This window comes from Canis lupus, chromosome 33 (assembly GCF_048164855.1).
Source record: "Canis lupus baileyi chromosome 33, mCanLup2.hap1, whole genome shotgun sequence".
Taxonomy (NCBI): domain Eukaryota; kingdom Metazoa; phylum Chordata; class Mammalia; order Carnivora; family Canidae; genus Canis; species Canis lupus.
In genome coordinates this window covers 284637-304902 of record NC_132870.1, presented here as the reverse complement: position 1 = coordinate 304902, position 20266 = coordinate 284637, and the positions used below count along the sequence as shown (strand labels likewise).

At 42.4% G+C, this 20266-nt stretch overlaps 2 protein-coding genes across 5 annotated transcripts in view; one reads left to right on the top strand and one right to left on the bottom strand.

The window, feature by feature from the left end:
* G3BP2 (G3BP stress granule assembly factor 2) overlaps nt 1-20266 on the top strand; it is an 87006-nt gene that overhangs the window by 35222 nt on the left and 31518 nt on the right. For 2 of the 4 annotated variants that reach the window (XM_072810630.1, XM_072810627.1), the window contains exon 1: nt 17870-18179. The exons of 1 other annotated variant lie outside the window; for it this stretch is intronic. The gene's annotated coding sequence lies outside the window, so the exon portion shown is untranslated. Of the gene's footprint in view, nt 1-2649; nt 2779-5024; nt 5121-5760; nt 5818-17869; nt 18180-20266 lie in introns of those variants that run through there. One more of the 4 variants, XM_072810628.1, reaches the window with a different exon arrangement.
* LOC140623543 (uncharacterized) lies at nt 9512-19713 on the bottom strand. Its single transcript, XM_072810011.1, has 3 exons — nt 19680-19713; nt 17529-18831; nt 9512-16577 (listed from the first exon to the last, which is right to left on the bottom strand). Exons 1-2 carry the CDS (start codon nt 19711-19713, stop codon nt 17750-17752), a joined length of 1116 nt encoding a protein of 371 aa, XP_072666112.1. The 3' UTR covers nt 9512-16577; nt 17529-17749.

Below are 20266 nucleotides of genomic sequence, written 5' to 3'. Positions count from 1 at the left end.
GAGAACCACTGGTATAGCAGTTGCCAAAGGAACTGAAAATCTAATTTCTTACTCTGCCATTTATTAGCTATATGACGTGAATAAACTGTTCGATCTCTCTGAACCTCAGGTATGGCTTTAAGAGACACCTACATAGCATATAGTAGGTTTTCATGGCTCCTTCTTGCTTCACCTTCCAGTCTCTGCTTAGGTGTCATCTCCTGCCCGAACTTAAACCGCTGGTGTGATTAATTATCCCTTCTCTCTGTTCTTACAGCGCCTGTGCAGATCCCTGTCTTAAACCTTATTCTGTGACAGTGACATTAAAATCTTTGTCTGCATCTCTTCCATCAGTGTATACACTACTTGGAAGCAAGTTATTAATAAAAGTGATTATATGACCCTTCTTTTAGTTTTCTTTCAGAAATCATAACATTAGCTCATTTCCAAACTTTAGTTAAATAATCCTTCACAGAAAACACATGCAGCTTTGTGAAATGCACATTATCCTTATTTTGTCTACTATTAATTAAAAAAATTTTTTAAAGATTTTATTTATTTATCCATGAGAGACAGAGAGAGAGAGAGAGAGAGAGGCAGAGACACAGGCAGAGGGAGAAGCAGGCTCCATGCAGGGAGCCTGACGTCGTGGGACTCGATCCCGGGTCTCCAGCATCACACCCTGGACTGAAGGCGGCGCCAAACCGCTGAGCCACTGAGGTTGGCCTAAAAATTTTTTTAATTTAAATTTTTTATTTTATTTTTTTAAAGACTTTAATTAATTTGAGAGAGAGGGAGAGAGCATCTCAGGCAGACTCCATGCTCAGCAGAGTTGGCTTGGGATGCTCTCTCCTTCTTTGTCATTGCCCCTCCCCCAGCTCAAGCACAGTTGCACTCTCTCTCAATAAATGCATACATACATACAATCTTTTTTTTTTTTAAAGATTTATTTATTTATTCATGAGAGACACAGAGAGAGAGAGAGAGAGGCAGAGACACAGGCAGAGGGAGAAGCAGGCTCCATGCAGGGAGCCCGATGTGGGACTTGGTTCCGGGTCTCCAGGATCACACCCTGGGCTGAAAGCGGCGCTAAACCGCTGAGCCACCCGGGCTGCCCAAATACAATCTTTTTTTAAAAAGAAAACAAAATATCATTCTTTATACTATAAAGCCTTCCTCTTTTTTTTTTTTTTAAGTAAACTCTACCCCCAATGTGAGGCTTGAACTCCCCACCTATTTTTTTCTTTTTTTAAACATTTTATTTATTTTTCCATGAGAGACACACAGAGAGAGGCAGAGACAAGGCAGAGGGAGAAACAGGCTCCATGCAGGGAGCCCAATGTGGTCCAATCCCAGGACCTGGGTTCATGCATGCCCTGGGCGAAAGGCAGACGCTAAACCACTGAGCCACCTGGGCTGCCCAAAAGGTTTTTTTTCTTTTTTTTTAAGATTTTATTTATTTATTCATGAGAGAGACAGAGAGAGAGAGAGAGAGAGAGAGAGGCAGAAACACAGGCAGAGGGAGAAGCAGGCTCCATACAGAGAACCCGACGTGGGACTTGATCCCTGGTCTCCAGGATCAGGCCCTGGGCTGAAGGCGGTGCTAAACCGCTCAGGCACCCAGGCTGCCCCCCTTAATGATTTTTATTTTTTTTCTTAATGATTTTTAAATAACATTTTCTTTTCTCTTCCTTACTATAGTGTAAGAATATAGTATAAAATTCATATAACATACAACATACGTGTTAGTCTACTGCTGATGTTACTGGTAAAGCTTCTAGTCAATAGCTATTTGTAGGTTTCAGGGAGTCAAAAGTTATATGCAGATTTTTTACTGCACACAGATCAATACCCCAAATCCCTACATTGTTCAACCGTACACACATATTTGTACACAATGTACATGGTTTCATGAACATCTTCTATTGCCATCCCCTGAAAAGGTGCATAGACCTCAGGTTTAAAACCGGTTTAGAGGGACACCCGGATGGCTCAGTGGTTGAGTGTCTGCCTTCAACTCAGGTCATGGTCCCATGATCCTCAGATTGAGTCCCATGTCAGGCTCCCTGCATGGAGCCTGCTTCTCCCTCTGCCTGTGTCTCTGCCCCTCTCTCTCTTTGTGTCTCTCGTGGATAAATAAATAAAATCTTAAACAAACAAACAAACAAAACATGCATCTGGTCTGACTGGAAGGATAGGACAAATCTTGATTCTAAGGAGGATTCTTGCCTCCTTAGTCATAAACCTCTTCTGTGCTTCCTGCTGAGGTAAAGCTTAGAGAAGTATTTTGCTGCCATGGAGCTAGAATCCAGAGGTTAGCTTGCCTACAACCTGCAAGGAAGTGTTTACCCCTGGAAACCTGTGGCTGGAAAAGAAGGCCTAATGCTGACACTTGGTGTTTTGCTCTCAACTGGGCAAGGTAGAAGAAACCAAAATGCTTTCACTGAGTATCAGCTGTATAATTTTTATGATGAGCGTTTATCAATCAGAAGTTTCACAACTGCTCTCCTAAGTTTTTGTTCTGCTGATGAATGCCTTGTAGTTTGTATATAGTTGAATTTTTTACTACCTGGAGTAGTTTCTTATTTTTTTCTTTTCTTTCTTTTCTTTTTTCTTTTCTTTCTTTTTCTTTCTCTTTTCTTTTCAATAATCTCTACGCCCAACATGAAGCTTGAACTTAACCCTGAGATCAAGAGTCACATGCTCCACTGAGTGAGCCAGCCAGATGCTCTACTACCTGGAATAGTTTTATAGCCTGGTTGCTAGAAGAGACTTAGTGAAACAAGTATGCTTTTGAAGGTACTATATGCTTTTCCTGCTCCTGAATTTGACTATCTATTTAAGACAAAGACTCATGGTGTGGGTTCTTGGTATTTTCAAACCACTTATTTGACCCAAGAGGAGAATAGAGAGTGGAAGAAGGATGGAGGGTTCACATAGGCTACTGTCTGTTTATGACCTTATGACCATGCTGTGTTGCGTCCCCCAGTATTGAAGGTCTCCCTTGGTTTTATAACAGGAATCAGACCTATATACCCCCTGTGTTACAAACTGTGCTAAACACTATTTAATTAATCCTCCCCAACAGCCTTAAAGTTTGCTGTTTATTCCTGAAGAAACTAAAAGTCGAAGAAGTGAACTAACCTGACCAATATAAAAAAACAAGTTAAGAGCGTGCAACACTTGATCTCTGGTAGTGAATTCAAGCCCCACACTGAGTGTAGAGATTACTTAAAAAAAAAATACTAGTTAGTGAAGAAAATCGAATTTCATCCCTTTTTCCCCACTACTATATTTAAGTGGAGAATTGCTCCTTAGTTCTGGCTTCTCCCAGTACAACTTTCCTCCTCCCCCACACAAGGAAATCTGGTTTGGGTACACTGGTTGACACTGAGTAAATCCACTAGAGACTGAGTAATGACCTACCAGAATACTATTTGACAAAGGGGGATTGCCTTTTCAATAAATTGATTGTGTGTTGACCAGGGCCCCTCTTCTGGGTCAGAGTGCTTGTTCAGCATCAATTCAAAGAGGAGAGAATTGGATGACCTCAAGGCATCTTGTATCCAGACTATAAGGCTTGAAAAAGTAAACAGACCTTGTAACCTTGTAATGACTAGAATATTCATGTCTGCCAAGTATAACCTACCCTGGACAGTGTGAGATAAACACTGGTGAAATTTTGCCTCCTTCCAAAGTCATCATTTTTTAGACTCCAGGCAATTCAGGGCAGATGACTCTCTTATTTACATTATCTTTAGTTGTACTTCCCAGGATCGCTGTATCTCTTAGATCACTCAGTCCAGCCTGAGTTGATTTTCGCTGTCATCACAGCTTCATGAGCTTTGGATAGAATCCATTAGCATTTACAAACCATTATTCAGATAGGTTACTTTTGTAATCCCATAACCTAATTCTTTGGGTTGATTTTTTTCTTTTAAGTTTATTTACTTTGGAATCTCTACACCCAATATCAGGCTTGAACTCATGACCTGGAAATCAAGAGACATAGGCTCTTATGACTGAACTAGCCAGTTGCCCCTCTGGATTGATTTAATTAAAAAAATTTTAAAGATTTTATCTGTTATTTACGAGAGAACAAGAGAACACACAAGCAAGGGAAGGGGGAGGGAGAAGCAGACTCGCTGCTAAGCAGGGCACCCAACATGGGGCCCCATCCCAGGACCCAGAGATCATGACCTGAGCCGAAAGCAGGCACTTAACCAACTGAGCCATCTTCGGGTTGATTTTTGATGAGATTTTCATATCTAATTTTTAAAAAATATTTTATTTATTTATTTATTTGACAGAGAGAGAGAGAGCGCGCGCGCACACAAGCAGGGGAAGCAGCAGGTGGATGGAGAGGGAGAAACAGGCTCCCGCCAAGCAGGGAGCCTGATGTAGTGCTTGATCCCAGAACCCTGGGATCATGACCTGAGTGGAAGGCAGGTGCTTAACCAACTGAGCCACCTGGGTGCCCCTCATCTCTAAATTCTGAAGAAGGGACCTCCTTCAAGTTTGCAGCCTTTATTCTCCCAAGCTGGTAGCATTTAGAATCTCCCCTGCTTGAAGACTTTATTAGTAGGATCAAAACCAGTTAGGCGGGGGATCCCTGGATGGCTCAGTGGTTTAGTGCCTGCCTTCAGCCCAGGCCTGATCCTGGAGACTCGGGATCGAGTCCCACATCAGGCTCCCTGCATGGATCCTGCTTCTCCCTCTGCCTCTCCCTCTGCCTCTCTCTCTGTCTCTCATGAATAAATAAATAAAATCTTAAAAAAAAAAAAAAACCCACCAGTTAGGTAGCTAACATCTTTTGCAGGCATATTGTTACATTTTATACTTAACAGGAAGGTAGGTCACCAAAATATTTTATGCACCTTTTTAGATGTGTGACATACTTTAACGCAATGATCAAATGGAGAGGAAGAACATTTCTTTGAACCCTAACCTGTCTCAGGCCAAATGGATGGAAAGATTACAGGGGAAATTAACATTTGATTCTTTCTTCAGGCCATAATAGCCTTTTTCCTATTTCTTTCTAAAAGGAATGGATTCATCTTGCTCCTGGGAGCAGGTTTCTCTTTGCATCAGAAAGCTTTGCAAAGGAGCCAGCTGCACCAAGTGAGCCCTGAAATTCCCAGGTAACATGCTTTCAATTAGGAAGGCTTGCTCCAAGGCTGAGGAAGTACATCATTTAACAGTGGGTTGTGGTATAGTGGCAGGAACCTGGGAGATTCTGGGGTCTCTCTCTGAATTGGCCACTTTGAGCCTTGTACAGCTTGCCTACTTTGTGAATTGCTTGTGAAATTGAAATGAATTGTGTTTGAAAGTGTTTTGAAAACTGTAAAATGTTCTACAAATATAAGTTGTTTTTTTTTTGTTTTTTTTTTTTATGATAGTCCCAGAGAGAGAGAGAGAGAGAGAGAGAGAGACATAGGCAGAGGGAGAAGCAGGCTCCACGCACCGGGAGCCTGACATGGGATTCGATCCCGGGTCTCCAGGATCGCGCCCTGGGCCCAAGGCAGGTGTCAAACCACTGCGCCACCCAGGGATCCCCACAAATATAAGTTTTATTTCCAAGCAAATCAATGAGCAGTCACTGAAGAAGGAATTGGCTGAAAGCACTTGGTGCATATGCTTTTGTAAGCACCAAACATTAAGCGCTCAGGTTTATTGAGCATTTACCCATGTGCCAGGCACAGTTGTAAATGTTTTACATGTATTAATATTTAATCTTCATAGAACTCTAATAAGATAAATATTATCGTTCCCATTTTACAGATGAGAAACACTGAAGCACAGAGAAGTTAAGCATCCTACCTGAAGTAAGATACCTAGGTAATATATCTAACAAATGGTGAAGTGAAGCTAGGATGCAAATCCAGGCAGCCTGGCTCCAAAGCTAAGACTCTAATGCTGGCAGCATAATCCTTACTAACTGAACTGGTAGCCAGTCCAAAGCATTTGTTATGCCTGTCTCAAAAGGTTAAATGTCATATGTGTTGGAAGGCTAAAACTGTGATGAGTAAAGATGCTTTTCAAGAAAAGTCTCCTTGGGGATCCCTGGGTGGCTCAGCGGTTTGGCGCCGGCCTTTGGCCCAGGGCGCGGTCCTGGAGTCCCGGGATCGAGTCCCGCGTCGGGCTCCCTGCATGGAGCCTCCTTCTCCCTCCTTCTGTGTCTCTGCCTCTCTCTTTCTCTCTCTAGATCTATCATGAATAAATAAATAAATAAATCTTAAAAAAAAAAAAAAAAGAAAAGTATCCTTTCAGGATTTGGATTTGACCCCTCAGTGCCTAATAGTCACATTTTGGGGTCCTATGTAAACCCTACTTTTTTTTTTTTTTTTTTTTTTTTTTATTGGTGTTCAATTTACTAACATACAGAATAACACCCAGTGCCCGTCACCCATTCACTCCCACCCCCCGCCCTCCTCCCCTTCTACCACCCCTAGTTCGTTTCCCAGAGTTAGCAGTCTTTACGTTCTGTCTCCCTTTCTGATATTTCCCACACATTTCTTCTCCCTTCCCTTATTTTCCCTTTCACTATTATTTATATTCCCCAAATGAATGAGAACATATAATGTTTGTCCTTCTCCGACTGACTTACTTCACTCAGCATAATACCCTCCAGTTCCATCCACGTTGAAGCAAATGGTGGGTATTTGTCATTTCTAATAGCTGAGTAATATTCCATTGTATACATAAACCACATCTTCTTTATCCATTCATCTTTCGTTGGACACCGAGGCTCCTTCCACAGTTTGGCTATAGTGACCATTGCTGCTAGAAACATCGGGGTGCAGGTGTCCCGGCGTTTCATCGCATTTGTATCTTTGGGGTAAATCCCCAACAGTGCAATTGCTGGGTCGTAGGGCAGGTATATTTTTAACTGTTTGAGGAACCTCCACACAGTTTTCCAGAGTGGCTGCACCAGTTCACATTCCCACCAACAGTGTAAGAGGGTTCCCTTTTAAACCCTACTTCTGTGTGTGTGGGGGGGGGTGGTCTTGAAACATGCATGGAAAGTCATCTGTTAACCTACTTCATCAGCAAAATGGTAATAATGGAATTTTAAGATCTAGTTAGGTTGAAAATGGTCAAGATGGTATAAAGGAAAGCCTTGTAAATTTAAATGACAGACAAGTAATTTTACTCTTTTTAGAAATGCACCTGCTCATGATTGGATCCAATTCTTTTTCTTTTCTTTCCTTTTTGTAAAGATTTTTAAGTAATCTTTGCATCCAACATGGGGCTCAAATTTACAACCCCAAGGGGCACCTGGGTGGCTCAATTGGTTAAGCATCTGCCTTCAGCTCAGGTCATGATCCCAGGTCCTGAGATTGAGCCCTGAGCCTGAGCCCTGTGTTGCACGCCCTGCTCAGTGGCGGTCTGCTTCTCCCTCCCCACTGCTCTTACATGCTGTCTCCCCCACTCTCTCTCCCCCTCGCAAATAAACAAATAAAATCTGTAAAAACAAGCAAGAAAATTTACAACCTCAAGATCAAGAGTCTCATAGTACACCAACTGAGCCAGCCAGCAGTCCCCTCCTTTTTTTCTTTTGATAGAAAAAAAAAATGTATCAGTCATCCCATATGTCTGGCTGCATCTTTTCTTCATCAACATCAATTGGTAGATTTTTATCTGATTAGTCTGATTTCTTTATTCATTTCTTTTGTTTTACCACTTGTATCTTCTGATGCCTTGATTTGGTATTTCTAGTCAAATTACATAATTTGTTTCTTTGTATGTTATGAGAGGAAAGGGAGACAGAGCTGAAGGAATGAAAAATTAAAATCTTCCCTTAGTAAGGCAATACCTTAATGGTTTAATATTTTTTTATTGTGAAAGTAACATATGACATTAAAAAAGTAGGAAGTACAGAAAAACATGAAGCTGACCAAAAAAATGAAACATGTTCCTCCTTAATTGAGTACTGGGCAGCTCAGCGGTTTCGCGCCACTTTCAGCCCAGATGTGGTCCTGGGGACTCTGGATTGAGTCCCACGCCAAGCTCCCTGCATCAAATGGAGCCTGCTTCTCCCTCTGCCTGTGTCTGTGCCTTTCTCTGTGTGTGTGTGTGTGTGTGTATCTTATGAATAAATAAATAAAATCTTTTTTTTTTAATTTTTAAAATTTATTTATGATAGTCACACACAGAGAGAGAGGCAGAGACACAGGCAGAGGGAGAAGCAGGCTCCTTGCCAGGAGCCCGACACGGGACTCGATCCTGGGTCTCCGGGATCGTGCCCTGGGCCAAAGGCAGGTGCCAAACCCTGCGGCACCCAGGGATCCAATAAATAAAATCTTTAAAAAATTTTGAGCCATATTTTTTTTACTTAATACTGCGTCATAAACAAAAAGATTGCATCATAAACATGTTTAAGATTGAAACATAAATAGGAGACATAAAAATATATTTTTGAATATCTAAACTTACAGGTTTAGATGTAGATGTGTCAATAATATGTGAATTATTTAACCATTCACTGTTGGATATTTGAGATGCCTCCAATTTTTATTTATTTATTTATTAGATTTTTATTTATTTAATCATGAGAGACATAGAGAGAGAGAGGCAGAGACACAGGCAGAGGGAGAAGCAGGCCCCATGCGGGGAGCCCCACGTGGGACTTGATCCTGGGACTCGATCCTGGGACTCCACGACCACATCCTGGGCCAAAGGCAGGTGCTAAACCGCTGAGCCACCCAGGGATCCCCACAATGAACTTATTTTTTTATGATTTTATTTTTAAGTAATCTCTACTCCCAATGAGGAGCTTGAATTCAACAATCCTTGAGATCAAGAGTCACGTTTTACCAGCTGAGCCAGCCCGGCGCCCCACAATGAACTTCTTGGCATAAATACTTAGAAGTGGAATTATTGGCTTAAGAAGTACAAACATTTTAAAGTTTTTTATGTATCTTGCCAAATTGCTTTTTTTAAAGGATGAATTAACATTTACTTGCAACAGAAACATACAAAGGGGTTTGGTTTTGCGTATTGGAGGTTTTCATTTACAAATATTTACATTTGGGCAGCCCGGGTGGCTCAGCGGTTTAACGCAGCCTTCTTCGGCCGAGGCGTGATCCTGGAGACCTGGGATCAAGTCCCATGTCAGGCTCCCTGCATGGAGCCTGCTTCTCCCTCTGCCTGTGTCTCTGCCTCTCTCTCTCTCTGTATCTCTCATAAATAAATAAATAAAATCTTAAAAAATATATTTACATTTATTTATGGTAACAGCTCTTCATATGTGTTTAATGCTATGTACTTTTTTCTGTAAGTTGGACATCCTTTGCATAGTTTTTATAATGATTCTATTTATTTGACAGAGTGCAAACAGAGAGCGGCAGTCATAGGAAGAAGGAGAAGCAGAAGCAGGCTCCCAGCTGAGCAAGGAGCCTGATGAAGGGCTCCATCCCAGAACCTTGGGATCATGACCTGGGCTGAAGGCAGTGACCTAACTAACTGAGCCACCCAGGCTCCCCCTTTTCCATGTTTTTTGATTAGGTTTCTTATCAAAATTTTCTTAGGATTTCTTTTTTTTTTTTTTTAAGATTTTATTTATTTATTCATGGAAGACACAGGGAGAGAGAGAGGCAAAGACACAGGCAGAGGGAGAAGCAGGCTCTATGCAGGGAACCCGACATGAGACTCGATCCCAGGACTCCAGGATCATGCCTTGGGCCGAAGGCAGACACTAAACCGCTGAGCCACCCAGGGATTCCCAAAATTTTTTTAGGATTTCTTATCAAATTTTAGTAGTCCTTTGACTCAAATTTGTGGCGGAAGTGTACAAGTATATAGCTTATATTTAGTTTGGTTATATCCTCATAATTTTCTTTATAATTGTTTCAATTGTTTCTCCTGCTTCTAAGCTTAAAAAGTCATTCCTCATCTATGTAGCCATTAGGAAAAAAATGAAGTAGATCTATGTATTAACATAAAAGGATGCCCAAGTTATACTGGTTTTTTTTTTTAAGATTTTATTTATTTATTCATGAGAGACACAGTGAGACGGGCAGAGTCATAGGCAGAGGGAGAAGCAGGCTCCATGCAGGGAGCCCGATGTGGGACTCGATCCCAGGACTACAGGATCACGACTTAAGCCAAAAGCTCAATGGCTGAGCTACCCAGGTGTCCCGCCAAGTTTTACTGTTAAGAAAAAAGTAGTATCCTGTAATAGAATGTTTAATTATCCCATTTCTCTCCATCTTTCTATTTTTCCATACAAGTATATATATCACAAACATATACACACATTTATTTATTCACCAATTATTTTTTAATGTTTCCTTTGTGGCAGAGATACATCTTTGAACAAAACAGACCAAATATGAGCCCTTATGGAACCAAAGTTTATTGGCGAGGCCAAGAGTTTTTAAAATCCCAACAAATGATACATGTCAGGTGCCAAGAAGTGCTATGAACAGAAATAGAGCAGGGTGAGAGATGGAGAGTTGAAGGGTTTCCTCTTAATTCAGTGTTCAGAGAAGACCTACGGTGGCATTCAGTATTGAATAAATTTAGTATATTATTTTATATAGGAATATGGATAGAGGGGTGCCTGGGTGGCTCAGTTGGTTAAGTGTCCAACTCTTAATATTGGCTTAGGTCATGATCTCAGGGTGGTGGGATCCACCTCTACCTTGGGCTCCATGCTCAGCAGGGAGTCTGCTTGTCTTCCCTCTGCCCTTCCCCCATGCTTGCTCTCCCTCTCTCTCTCAAACAAATTAAATCTAAAAAAAAAAAAAGAAGAAGATAGAAAAATATTTGGAAGAACATTCACTGAAGTCTGTATTCACTTCGCAGTGAGTATTACCTATAGCCCTTCTTGTCACCCAGAAATAAACAGCAAAATGTCCTATGTTAGACTTCTCCCTTACTCCCCATATCTAGTTAATCATCACGTTCTTTGCCACTGTCTTAAGCTATTTTCACTTTTTTTTTGCCATTTTCACTTTTTGAAAAAATAGTATTTCTTCATTTTTATATGCTAAATAATGTCAAATGGACATGTTTAATGCTTAGGGCTTCCCCTGGCCAAACTGGGGACAATGTGAGCATCAGGATGAATGTTGATAATATTGAATTATAAAATAGGAATCCATGAGTTCAGGGTGATAGAAATAAAATAATTGGATAGCCCAGGTGGCTTAGCAGTTTAGTGCCACCTTTAGCCAGCATGATCCTGGAGACCAGGGATCAAGTCCTTTGTCAGGCTCCCTGTGTAGAGCCTGCTTCTCCCTCTGCCTGTGTCTCTGCTTCTCTCTCTCTCTCTCTCTCTCTCTCTCTCTGTGTCTCATGAATAAATAAATACAATCTTAAAAAAAATCATAAAAAAAAATAGGAAAGAAGGAAAGGTCTTCATTATAGTACAACTGCAACTAATAAATGTAGAAAGAATGATGGAATTAGAAAAGTCACAATTTGGCAGCCACCATAACAAAAATTGATTTAGCCAGGAATCATCAATGGATGCTAAAACTGGTGTGATCAAAGGATGATGAAAAATGGGATATGTACATAATCTCAAAGTAGGATCATACACAAGACACTTATTAATTACAAATAGTAACTGTACAGTGGAGAATCCTGGGAGACTGCCTCAACCAGGTGATGAAAGCAAACATCATCATTATGGGACAAAAGGACATCAGTTGCCTCCTGATATGATGAGCTAGGAAAGTCAGAACAGTACTTCTCTGGTATTTTTGCCAAAAATACACAATCTAAATCTAAGGGAACAAGAGGCTACCAAATTCAGGGGCATTCTTCAAAAGAATTGTCCTGCACCCTAAAAATATCATTGTCGTAAAAGAAAAGAAAGACTGAGAAACTACTCCAGACTCCAGAAGACTAAGGTTTCATGGCAACTAAATAGCTTTGTAATCCTGAATTTTTTTAAAGATTTATTTAATTTTTTTAGAGACAGCATGAGCAGGAGGGGAAGGGAGAGGAAGAAAAATCTCAAGTGGACTTTGTGTTGACCGCAGAGCCTGATGCAGGGCTCCATCTCACGATGCTGAGATTGCTACTTGAGCCAAAGCCAAGAGTCGGATGCTTACCTGAATGTACCACTCAGGTGCCCCTGTAATCTTTAATTGTATCCTGGACCAGAGAACAGTTTTTTTTTTTTCTTTTTCTGTAAAGGTATAAGTTGGACAATTGATGAATTTGAATGTCTGTAGATTATAGTGTTGTATAAATGTTAATTTCCAATTTTGATAATTGTATTGTAGTTATATAAGAGAATGTCCTTGTCTTTTAAAGGGACATCATGTCAGAAAAAAAAATTTAAACTAGAATCTGTTCAGAGGTGGTCTTTTAAAGACAATGGCTATATGACAAACTACGATTTATCTGACAGAGTAACTATAATAACCACTTACAGTTTTCTTCAGAACTCTTGGATTTGTTCATTCAGTAGCTACCATCGAATACCAATGTATCAAGCATAGTACTAGACATGGAATGAAGCAGAAACGATTGCAAAGTAGTGTCCTCAGGAAATTGACAGCCTATAGGAGGTGAGCAAAGATGCGAAGAGAGTGAGAGAGATGGAAGGAGAGAGACAACTGATGAGAATGATAAAACAAATGTAGTAAAAATTAACATTTGAGGAATATAAGTGAAGGGCATAGGGAATTCATTTACTATTTTTGCAATTTTTCAGGATCTGTGAAATAATTTCAAAATAAAAAGTTAAAAATATATTGTAAAAACTGCCAAGAAGAGAAAAAGAAATTAAGGGACAGTAAAAGAAGTTGACTTCAATAGACTAGAGTTTAATAGACAACTTGCAAAACTTGTACCTTGTTAGGCCATGAAGAAAATTCTCAACAATTCCACAAAGCACAAAAATATACATGCCATACTCACAGACTAAAACAAGTAAAACTTAAAATTTAGAAATTAAAATTATTTAGATGTTCTCAATTACTTCTCTCTAAACAATAACTGAATCAAAGCAGTAAATGTGAACTATTGGCTATGGCCTAAACTATTAGCAAAGGAAAAATCTACAGTCCTAATTTTATTTATTTATTTATTTATTTATTTATTTATTTATTTATTTATTTATGATTTTATTTATTTATTCATGACAGACACAGAGAGAGAGAGAGGCAGAGACATAGGCAGAGGGAGAAGCAGGCTCCATGCAGGAAGCCCGATGTGGGACTTGATCCCTGGTCTCCAGGATCATGCCTTGGGCCAAAGGTGGCACTAAACTGCTGAGCTACTGGGGCTGCCCTACAGTCTTAAATTTATTATTATTCATCAAGAAAAAACAGAAACCTATAAGTCATACACTGTTTTATAAGTTAGGGCAAAAACATCACAAATACAAGGTGCCCAGGAAAAAGACTGTTGTGCCCTCTGTCTGCTCTTAAATGGTCACTCAGCCAGTTCATAGAGACATTTAGGGCAGTACTTTTATTGTGCCAGTACCAAATGCTGGATGGGAGAGGCAAATGAGATCTTCACTCGTGGAACTTACAGGGTATGTGTGTATACAAGCAGGAAAACATCAGATATTAAATAATAAATTCAAAAATTCAGTGTTGTGAAGAAGTACACAGTGCTGTTTATCCCTAGTGCAGTATCACTTAACAGTACCCTCGGTGGTCATTGTTTCCCTACTGACTTTGTTTGAGTCTCTCTTTTTTACTACATCTCTATCCATCTTTTTCTATTTTTCTCTCTTTCCTCCTCTTGCTCTCTTTTCTCCCCCTCCCTCCCTCCTTCTCCCAATTCCCTGAAGACACTGTGTTTCATTTATTTTTGCCTCATCTTGAGCCTAGTGCTCTGCTTGATATATTGGCACTCAATGGTGGCTACTGAATGAATGAATTCCAGGAGTTTTAAAGAATCCTGTATGTTAATTAAGTGGACACTCTGCAAGGCAACTTGTAGATTGCCATTTAAACATATGTGTATGTGTGTGTATTATATTAGATTTTATTTATTTTAGAGAGAAAGAGATAGTGTGAGTGCAAGTGGGAAGAGGAGCAGAGGGAGAGAGAGAAAGAATCTCAAAGAGATTCCCTGCCAAGTGCAGAGCCTGACAGGAGGCTTGATGTCATGAGATCATGACCCATGAGCCAAAACCAAGAGTTGGACGCTCAACTGACTAAACCACCCAGGCACCCTGTAGATTACTATTTGACTTAAAACGAAATCTAGAAGAGAATCTAGGAACTGAAGAATATAAAGAGAACACAAAATAACCACAGGACACAGCTTGGAAAAACTAGTAGACTGTTTAAGCAGTATTTGGTTAACTGAAATTCTAAGAAAGATAGTTTGTGTAAGGGAATCATACTTAATTCACCTTTAGAATGCTTGAATAAGCTGTTTTGGTAGTAGTACTTAGAAAAATCAATAGGTGCAATTTACTTTGATTTTTCACAGACTTTTGCTTTTTTTTTTAATTTCTTAAGATTTTATTTATTTATTCATGAGAGACACATAGAGAGAGAGGCAGAGACACAGGCAGAGGGAGAAGCAGGCTCTGCAGGGAGCCCGATGTGGGACTCGATCCCAGGACTCCAGGATCACGTCCTGGGCTAAAGGCAGGTGCTAAACTGCCTGAGCCACCCAGGCTGCCCTGATTTTTCACAGACTTTTGATAAAGCTTCGCATCCTAGGATCTCCCCTGGAACAGGAAATAGGCCTGAAGTGTCAAATGAAGAGTGAGTGTGTAAGAGAAAAAGTGGTAAGAAAAGAGGGAAGTAAATAAGAACTAGATTGAGTAGGCCTTGGAGGCCAGTTGGGACTTGAGATTTTGTTGTGTTGCTTTTGGAAGGTTTTGAATATGTCATCTGGTCATAGCTATAAAGGATCTGGTTTCTGTGCCTGTGAGACTAGACTGTAGTAGGATAAGAATGGAAGCATCAAGACCAAGTGGTGGAAGGCTGTTGCAGTAGGCAATGGTGGCCTGGACTATGATAATAGTAGTAATAGTGATGAGAAATGTTTAATCCAGGTTAAGTATTGAAGGCAGAGGGAATAGAAGTTACCAATGATTATGTGGTGTGAGTCAAGGGTAATTTAAAAGTTTGTGGCTTGAGCCATTGAATGAATTCAATTCATACCGGTTTCTTTGCCTTACAGTCTATTAGGGGAGAGGGTGTTTCATGGATCCTGTATTTGAAGAGCAGGGACATTAGGAGGCTACTGTAGTTCTTCTGGAAAGATGAAAGGGGCCTGAACCTGGGCAGAGGCTGTAAGTGTAGAGAGGCATTCCAAGGGCACAGACTTGATATTTAGGAAGTAAAAATTACCACATAGGAAAACAGTTTAAAAGGCACCTGGGTGGCTCAGGGGTTGAGCATCTACCTTTGGCTCAGGGTGTGATCCTGGGTCCTGGGATGGAGTCCTGCATCGGGCTCCCTACAGGGAACCTACTTCTCCCTCAGCCTGTGTCTCTGCTTTCTCTCTCCGTGTCTCTCATGAATAAATGAAATATTTGAAAAAGGAAATGTTTATGGCTTTTTACTAAAATTGAAGATAGCCAAATCTTTTCCCCCAGTAACTCACTTATTGGTATTTATCCTAGAGCAGGGGTTGCCTGAGGTATGTTTTTGGATAGCCCTAAAGCTAAGTGAAAACTGTTTCTTACTTTTTCGTTTTTGTTTTTTGAGGGAGAGCACAAGGAGGAGAGGGGCAAAGAGAGAATCTTTTTTTTTTTTTTTTTTTTTTTTAAGATTTATTTGAGCGAGAGAGCTCACACTGAGTGGAGGGAGGGGCAGAGGGAGACAATCTCAAGCAGATTCCTAGCTGAGTGTGGAGCCCAAGGAAGGCCTTGATCTCACAACCCTGATTTCATGACCTGAACTGAAACCAGAAGTCAGATGCTCAACTGACTGAGTCACCCAGTTACCCCTGTTTCTTTACATTTTTAAAGGATTTTAAAAGGAGGTGGGTGGGATATGTAACAAAGAATTTGTGGCCTTCAAAACTTATAATATTCATTCTCTTGTCCTTTACAGTGTAAGTTTGCCAACCCATGCTGTAGGCCAGTTGGGTTTTTCTGTTTTTTAAGATTTTTATTTTTAAGTAATCTCTACACCTAATGTGGGGCTTGAACTCACAACCCTGACATCAAGAGTTGCATGCTCCACTGAACAAGCCAGTCAGCTCCCCCAGTCAGTGGTTAGGAGAACAGCAATAGCATTACCTGGGAACTTGTTAGAAATGTAAATTCTCAGGCCTCAACACAGACTTGATGAATCAGAACCCCTGGGAGTGGGGCTCCGCAATCTGTTTTAACAAGCATTCCAGGTGATTTTGAGGTAGGTTAATTTCTGAGAACCATAGCTCTAGAGAAACTTTTGTGCTTTGTGCACCAGGATACGTTATCGGGAAGAATAACAGTGGTTGTGAATAAGAACCCCAAACTGGAAACAATCAAAATGTCCATCAGCAGTAAGAGGAGATAAATAAATCGTGGCTGTTAATTTAGTGAGAGTATTTTACAGCTTGGGGTGAAGGGCGTGGAGTGTGATGACAGACTGCTTGTGTTTGAATCTTAGCTCCCCCCAACAGTAGCTGTGTGACCTTGGCAAGTTATTTGATGTAAACTTCAGCTTCCTCATCTGTAAAATGGACATAAAATAGTAACTACTCTATAGGGTTAATGCCATGCTTAAGAAATTACATAAAGTAATTGGAAGAGTGCCTGGTACTGAAGTAATTAGACTTAAAAGGGCGATCTGCATGCATGCTTTAAAGGAAAAAAGCATGTCAAAGTTCATCTCCTAAAAGTCATGGTCTGCTCAGATAGTTTTCATGTAACAAAATGATTAAGCAAACAAAGGTAAAAATGTAGTTTTGGAGGTTCGGATGTTGGCAGTGCCTCTGCAAACCTTGGTTTTCATATGTGGAAAATACTTTAAAATTTCTCTTAGATGATGTCAAGCAAACTGATGAAACATCTATTCCCGCATTATGTCTGATACATGGGCACGTAATAAATGTGTTCTTTCCTTTTCTAATTGCCCTTTCATTCCTTTCATCATTTTCTCAGCCCTTCTTTCCAAAAGTGCCTCTGCTGCCTCGATATGCTTTTGAGAAACATTGCCAGCACTAAGGTGCAAAGTGGCTTCCTTGACTATAATATTTGGCTTTTTCCACGAATCAAGGTCACGAGTGTCAGTGTCGACTGATTTCCCAGCTATGCCCTGGGGCCTGGTCTGGGCCTGGATCTAGGACAGGGCTTTAATCCTGGTATGTCCTGGGATTTCAGCCTTTTAGCGTCCTTAATGTGTAAAACGCTTAGTATGTATTTAGCAACACCTAAACGCAGAACAGGCGCACAAAGAAGTGGATTCCACCCGCCCCCGCCCCCGCCCCCGCCCCGTGCAGGCCACATCGTATTTTTCTGCATCCCGGGGCCTTCCGCCTAGTAGGCTCCGTGACGTATCCTGCTTTGGGCCATCAGAGTGAACTTAACCTTCTCAGTGGAGTTTAAAACCTCCATTTCCCAAGATGGGTCAATAACGTAAGTGAGTCTGGGGTGCAAAGAGCTGAAACCACCGGCTGCTTACGGTCTAGAGCAGCAACCTGCAGACACCGAGTTCGAGAGAAAATGGCTAAATTCCCTCCCTTTTAACATCAATAATCCGGAGGGACCAGACACATCGCTCTCCAAAAATGCCGCAAAAGGCACAGCTGCGCGGCCCACCAGTTCCCGCTCGGACGCGATCTCGCACGGCGGCGAGGCCAGGGCCGCAGCACAGGAGCAACGCCGCCGCCTTGTGACGTCAGGTCAGCGGCCTCGCCGCGGCCTCAGGCCGGTTCCGGTTCCCCGGCGTTCCGGGCGCGAGCGTACGTGAGCGCGGCGGCGCACTGCGCATGCTCCGCAAGAGACGCGAGAAGGTTGGGCCCCAGGCGTGGAGGAGATGCGCGATTGGCCGGCGCCGTGCTGGGGGGTTCCCCGGCCCTGTCGGCAGGGGTAAAACAATAAGAGGGGGCGGCGGCAAAGGGGGCGGGACGTCCGTGTTCCTAGTCGCTCGCCGCAGCGCCTGGCGCCTGTGAAGAGGTGGTTGTAGGGGAAACGGGCTCGCGGCTCCCCGGCTGCCGAGGCTTGCGGTTCGTCGGAGGGAGGGGGCGGCGAGCGAGAAGAATCCGCTGCAGCCGGTCCTCGGCGGCTCCCCTGGTGACCCCGCGCGACGTCCCCGCGCCGCTGCTGGTTGGAGGTGTGTGCGGGGCCGGGCGGGAGGTCGGAGCGGGGTCGGAAGGGGACACTCGCGCGCCCGGCTCGGGGCAACCGTCCTGGGAGTGAGCCCTGGAGTCGGAGTGTCGCGGCGAAGAGACATTGTTCTTGTCGGCTGCCGCGCCGCCGAGTGTGCGTGAAAGAAGCCGAGCCTTTCCTCTCAGGTGCGGGATGGAAGGCCGCGCGGGAGGGGAGGTGGCCGGCGCGCGTCCTGTGGACGGACGTTCCGGAGGGCACAGGTGGGGCCCGGGTTTGTTGGAGATGAGGTGGCGGCCTGGAAGGGGAGCGGGACCGGGAGCGCAGCAGCTCCCAGGCGCCGGGGGAGGCCAGTACGGGGACGCGGAGCAGTAGGGCTTCCGAGGGCGATGGTTTAGGGTGGGAGCCACGCGCAGCCTCGTCGCTGAGTCGCCTTCGTGTCTCCCTCCCGGGTCCGAGGGAGCGGGAGGCCGCCGCCGCCCCGCCCGTGGGGGAGGGGAAAAGAGGCTCTGTCGGCGGAGGCAGAAGCGACGCAGATGCGAAAGTAGCGGCCTCCGGGCACCATTTCTGTGCACCGAAGCGGAATCCGGGTTTGAAGGCAGCCGCAGCTTCGCTCACCCGGTACCTGGTGTTCCACGTTCTTGGACAACCCCGTCGGGCTTATGCCTGGAGTGTTGAGAAACCCGGGCTACGTGAAACGAACACCTACCTTCTTTCCGCTATTTTAGGCAGACGATCCTTTATTGACCTAGGGAGAGCAAAGATGTTTCAGTGCTTTGGGAAATGGGTTTCTTCCTCTTCCCCCCGCTTTTTTTTTTTTTTTTTTTGAGTGGGGAGTGGGAAAGATAGTCAATGAGAGGAACATAAGCTTCCCTAGATTGTGTTGATTTTTGTTTGTCGAATCTGATCGAATCTTATCTGCGTCTTTAAAAGCAGATTTTTAAAGATGGCTCTGTGCCGCTTTGGAGCGAATTCAGATTTGCATCTACAGTTTTCCGCATAGATCAGTTTTTCCCCCAAGGCATACCTAACTTCTTAACAGATTTTTTTTTTTTTTTTTCCCAAAGGTAGGTGTCTTTGCTGCCTTTAAAAACAACAGCAGCAAAACTCGTGCACTGAAGCTGGATTGATAGCAAAATTGACCTCTCCTGCAAGTTAAGATTTCAGTTTGGGTCAAAATATTGTTTTTAGATTCAAAGCTCCACATACCGTTCTAGCCCTCCAAATGTTAGCATTACCTGTACCTGCATCCGTGAACCATCAGCTGCAGTAAGGGAGCCCCATAGGTTAGAGGGAAAGAAAAAGAGAATTCCTTCTCTAGTTCCATATTTGGCAGTTAATTTAGCCTTAGGCATGTGAACAAAGTTTCTAAGTAAACACTTGGCCCTGTTAGTATCCAGTGGTCCTTTTGATGTCCAAAATTCCTGGTCTTTATTAACAGATACACGGTATGATTAGTTTGAACTCCTTAGAACTGGATTATGTGTAGTTTCTTTGGTGATATCACCTTCCTGTTTTCTTAAATTTGGGGGATTGGTCATGTGTATTCCTGTGTTATGATTTAATCCTTAGAAGTTGGATTCTGAAAGGCTATCAAGGAATTGGGAGGATAAGAACTTCAATTGGATTATTAAGAGTCGTTATGGTTCAAGTTTTTAAATATTTGGATTGAAATATTAGTCAGTAGTGAACAAGTCTTAAGAGTGAATCAGTATTTGTGGGGAGTTTAGGGATTAGAAGTAGAAGAAAGGGGAAGGAAAAAAGTCTTTAGATAATTTGATAGCTTAATTTAGTGTTCATTAGTAGCTGACCAATTGATTCTTGAGTTTCAGTAATATTGGCACTGTTGGTAGCAGGAAATACTCATTGTCCATATTTTACTTAGGAGAGATCAAAATGAAAATTTTGATATCAGTTGTTGAAAATCTGTGAATACTAATTGCATGTTTGGATTTTTTTTAAGGATTTATTTATTCATGAGAGGCAGAGATATAGGCAGAGGGAGAAGCAGGCTCCATGGAGGGAGCCCAATGAGGGACACGATTCCAGATCCCAGGATCAGCCCTGAGCCAAAAGCAGACTCTCAACCACTGA

Bases quoted from the DNA above. Each gene is read 5' to 3' on its own strand.
- LOC140623543 (XM_072810011.1), bottom strand. From the start codon at position 19,713: ATGACCAATCCCCCAAATTTAAGAAAACAGGAAG. The intron at 18,832-19,679 runs GTGATATCACCA...TCCAGGCATAAG, and splicing joins AAATTTAAGAAAACAGGAAG to CCCGACGGGGTTGTCCAAGA.